Below are 1,640 nucleotides of genomic sequence, written 5' to 3'. Positions count from 1 at the left end.
CCTGGCTTTCTATGTCTTTAATTAAACAGTCTACCTAGAAGATTATCTGGTCCTTCCCCTGTAGAGACATACTTCATTTTCTTTCATTTTAGCATTTTAAAGATTGTTAAAGTCATTTACTTAGAATTAATTCTTCTATCAGTAACCTGTGCTCTTCACTGGAACTTCAAAATCCTATGAGTGTCCTGGCCAAAAAACTATTTGCCCACAGATTGAAGAGACTCAGCCCTTACAGTTCAATTTTTTTTTAAACTCTGTTATTCTCAGAACTCAGGACAAGTGTTTCCCAATGTCTTAATTCTTTTTGAAACAAAAGCAAAAACTAAGGACAACCCCCAAAACCTTCATGCCAGCACTTCAAAAAGGTCAGGACTTCTGTCTTCTACCTGATCTGTCACACATTACTTATTCAATCTCAATATTTACATTTTTTATGTCTGAAACATTTAGGAGCTAAAACTCTCCCCACAAAGGGCAACTATATGAGGGACTAACTATAAAACTGCTCATCAAGAAGTGTATCATTGCTGAGGCTTCCAAGCATTTGCTACAACATCTCTGAACAACACTATTACCAACAGAGCAGTGTGTGAGTGTTCATAAAGGTGACTCCAAAAATTCCCATTTCCCAACAATAAACTCTCCTAGATTACAGTGAGTACTTGGTGCATGTATAAACATATACACACTCATCTTAAGTAGTCATTTTTTTCCTCCTGATTTTGAGATGCCCAAATTCTTGGGACTCTGAAAAACTGAGGAATATATTGTGTTATGAAGCAACACAGAGAAGGAAGAGAAGAGAAGCTGCACCTGCATGTATTCAAAGACAGAACTAAAAAAACCCCTTTTAAATTGCTGTCCTTAGCCAGTTTTGAGGCTATGAATCCACAGCTCCACAGGAGATGTGGGTTATTAGCACATGGTAAGCAAGAGGTTTGAAATGGAACTCTCACTCAGCTTATACCCAGAGGCTTCAACAGCGCACCTGCAGAGTCATTACTGAAAGTAACAAAAAGGTCCTTTGCATAAAACATTATGCTGCCTAAAATTACTCAAGAGAATCAAGTTTAAATGGATTCTGAAATCCTATGTACATGAGGAGGACAAGCATACAAGCACCATGTGCACTGACACGCAAAGGGCACTCAGCCTGAACAGCCAGGACATCACATTCTCACATATCTGCCAAAAATATTAATGCAGCTGGAAAGTTCCTCTTGCTAAAGTACAGTATTAGAAGACTCCAAGTAACAACAGCCACTAACCTGCTCCTTAACAGCAGTATTTACATTGGTCAGGTAGTGTTGACAAATTTGACAGAACACTCTCATCTGCTTCTTTAGACGTAGAAGATCCTCCTTTAAAAAGAATGATTTCATGTAACAGTTTTGCTTTTCCAATTTTACAGTCCCATACAGTGCATTCACTTTCACAGAGCATTCCACTACAGACCTCAGTGGTAACATTCAAGTCCACTACATTATTTTAAAAAATCACTAGTACAAATAAAATTAACAAGTAGCAACTTCCTTAATTTTGTCATTCTGTGTAGCATAGAAGAGATGGCAGTTGGGATGAAAATCGTGTTATTTTATAAAAAAAGCAGTAACTAAAAAACCTGTTATGTAGGAGCAGAA

General features: G+C 37.4%; 1 protein-coding gene across 3 annotated transcripts in view; it reads right to left on the bottom strand.

Annotated features, from left to right (window-relative positions):
• Positions 1-1,640, bottom strand: part of STAG2 (stromal antigen 2) — a 71,380-nt gene that overhangs the window by 12,755 nt on the left and 56,985 nt on the right. For all 3 annotated transcript variants that reach the window (XM_005419818.3, XM_005419819.3, XM_031056090.1), the window contains one exon: positions 1,269-1,361. In XM_005419818.3, coding sequence (XP_005419875.1) covers positions 1,269-1,361 — 93 coding nt within the window. The remainder of the gene's footprint in view (positions 1-1,268; positions 1,362-1,640) is intronic.

Source organism: Geospiza fortis, unplaced genomic scaffold (assembly GCF_000277835.1).
Source record: "Geospiza fortis unplaced genomic scaffold, GeoFor_1.0 scaffold157, whole genome shotgun sequence".
In the NCBI taxonomy this organism is placed as follows: domain Eukaryota; kingdom Metazoa; phylum Chordata; class Aves; order Passeriformes; family Thraupidae; genus Geospiza; species Geospiza fortis.
The sequence above is the reverse complement of the archived record's forward strand: the minus strand, read 5'-3'. Positions and strand labels throughout refer to the sequence as shown.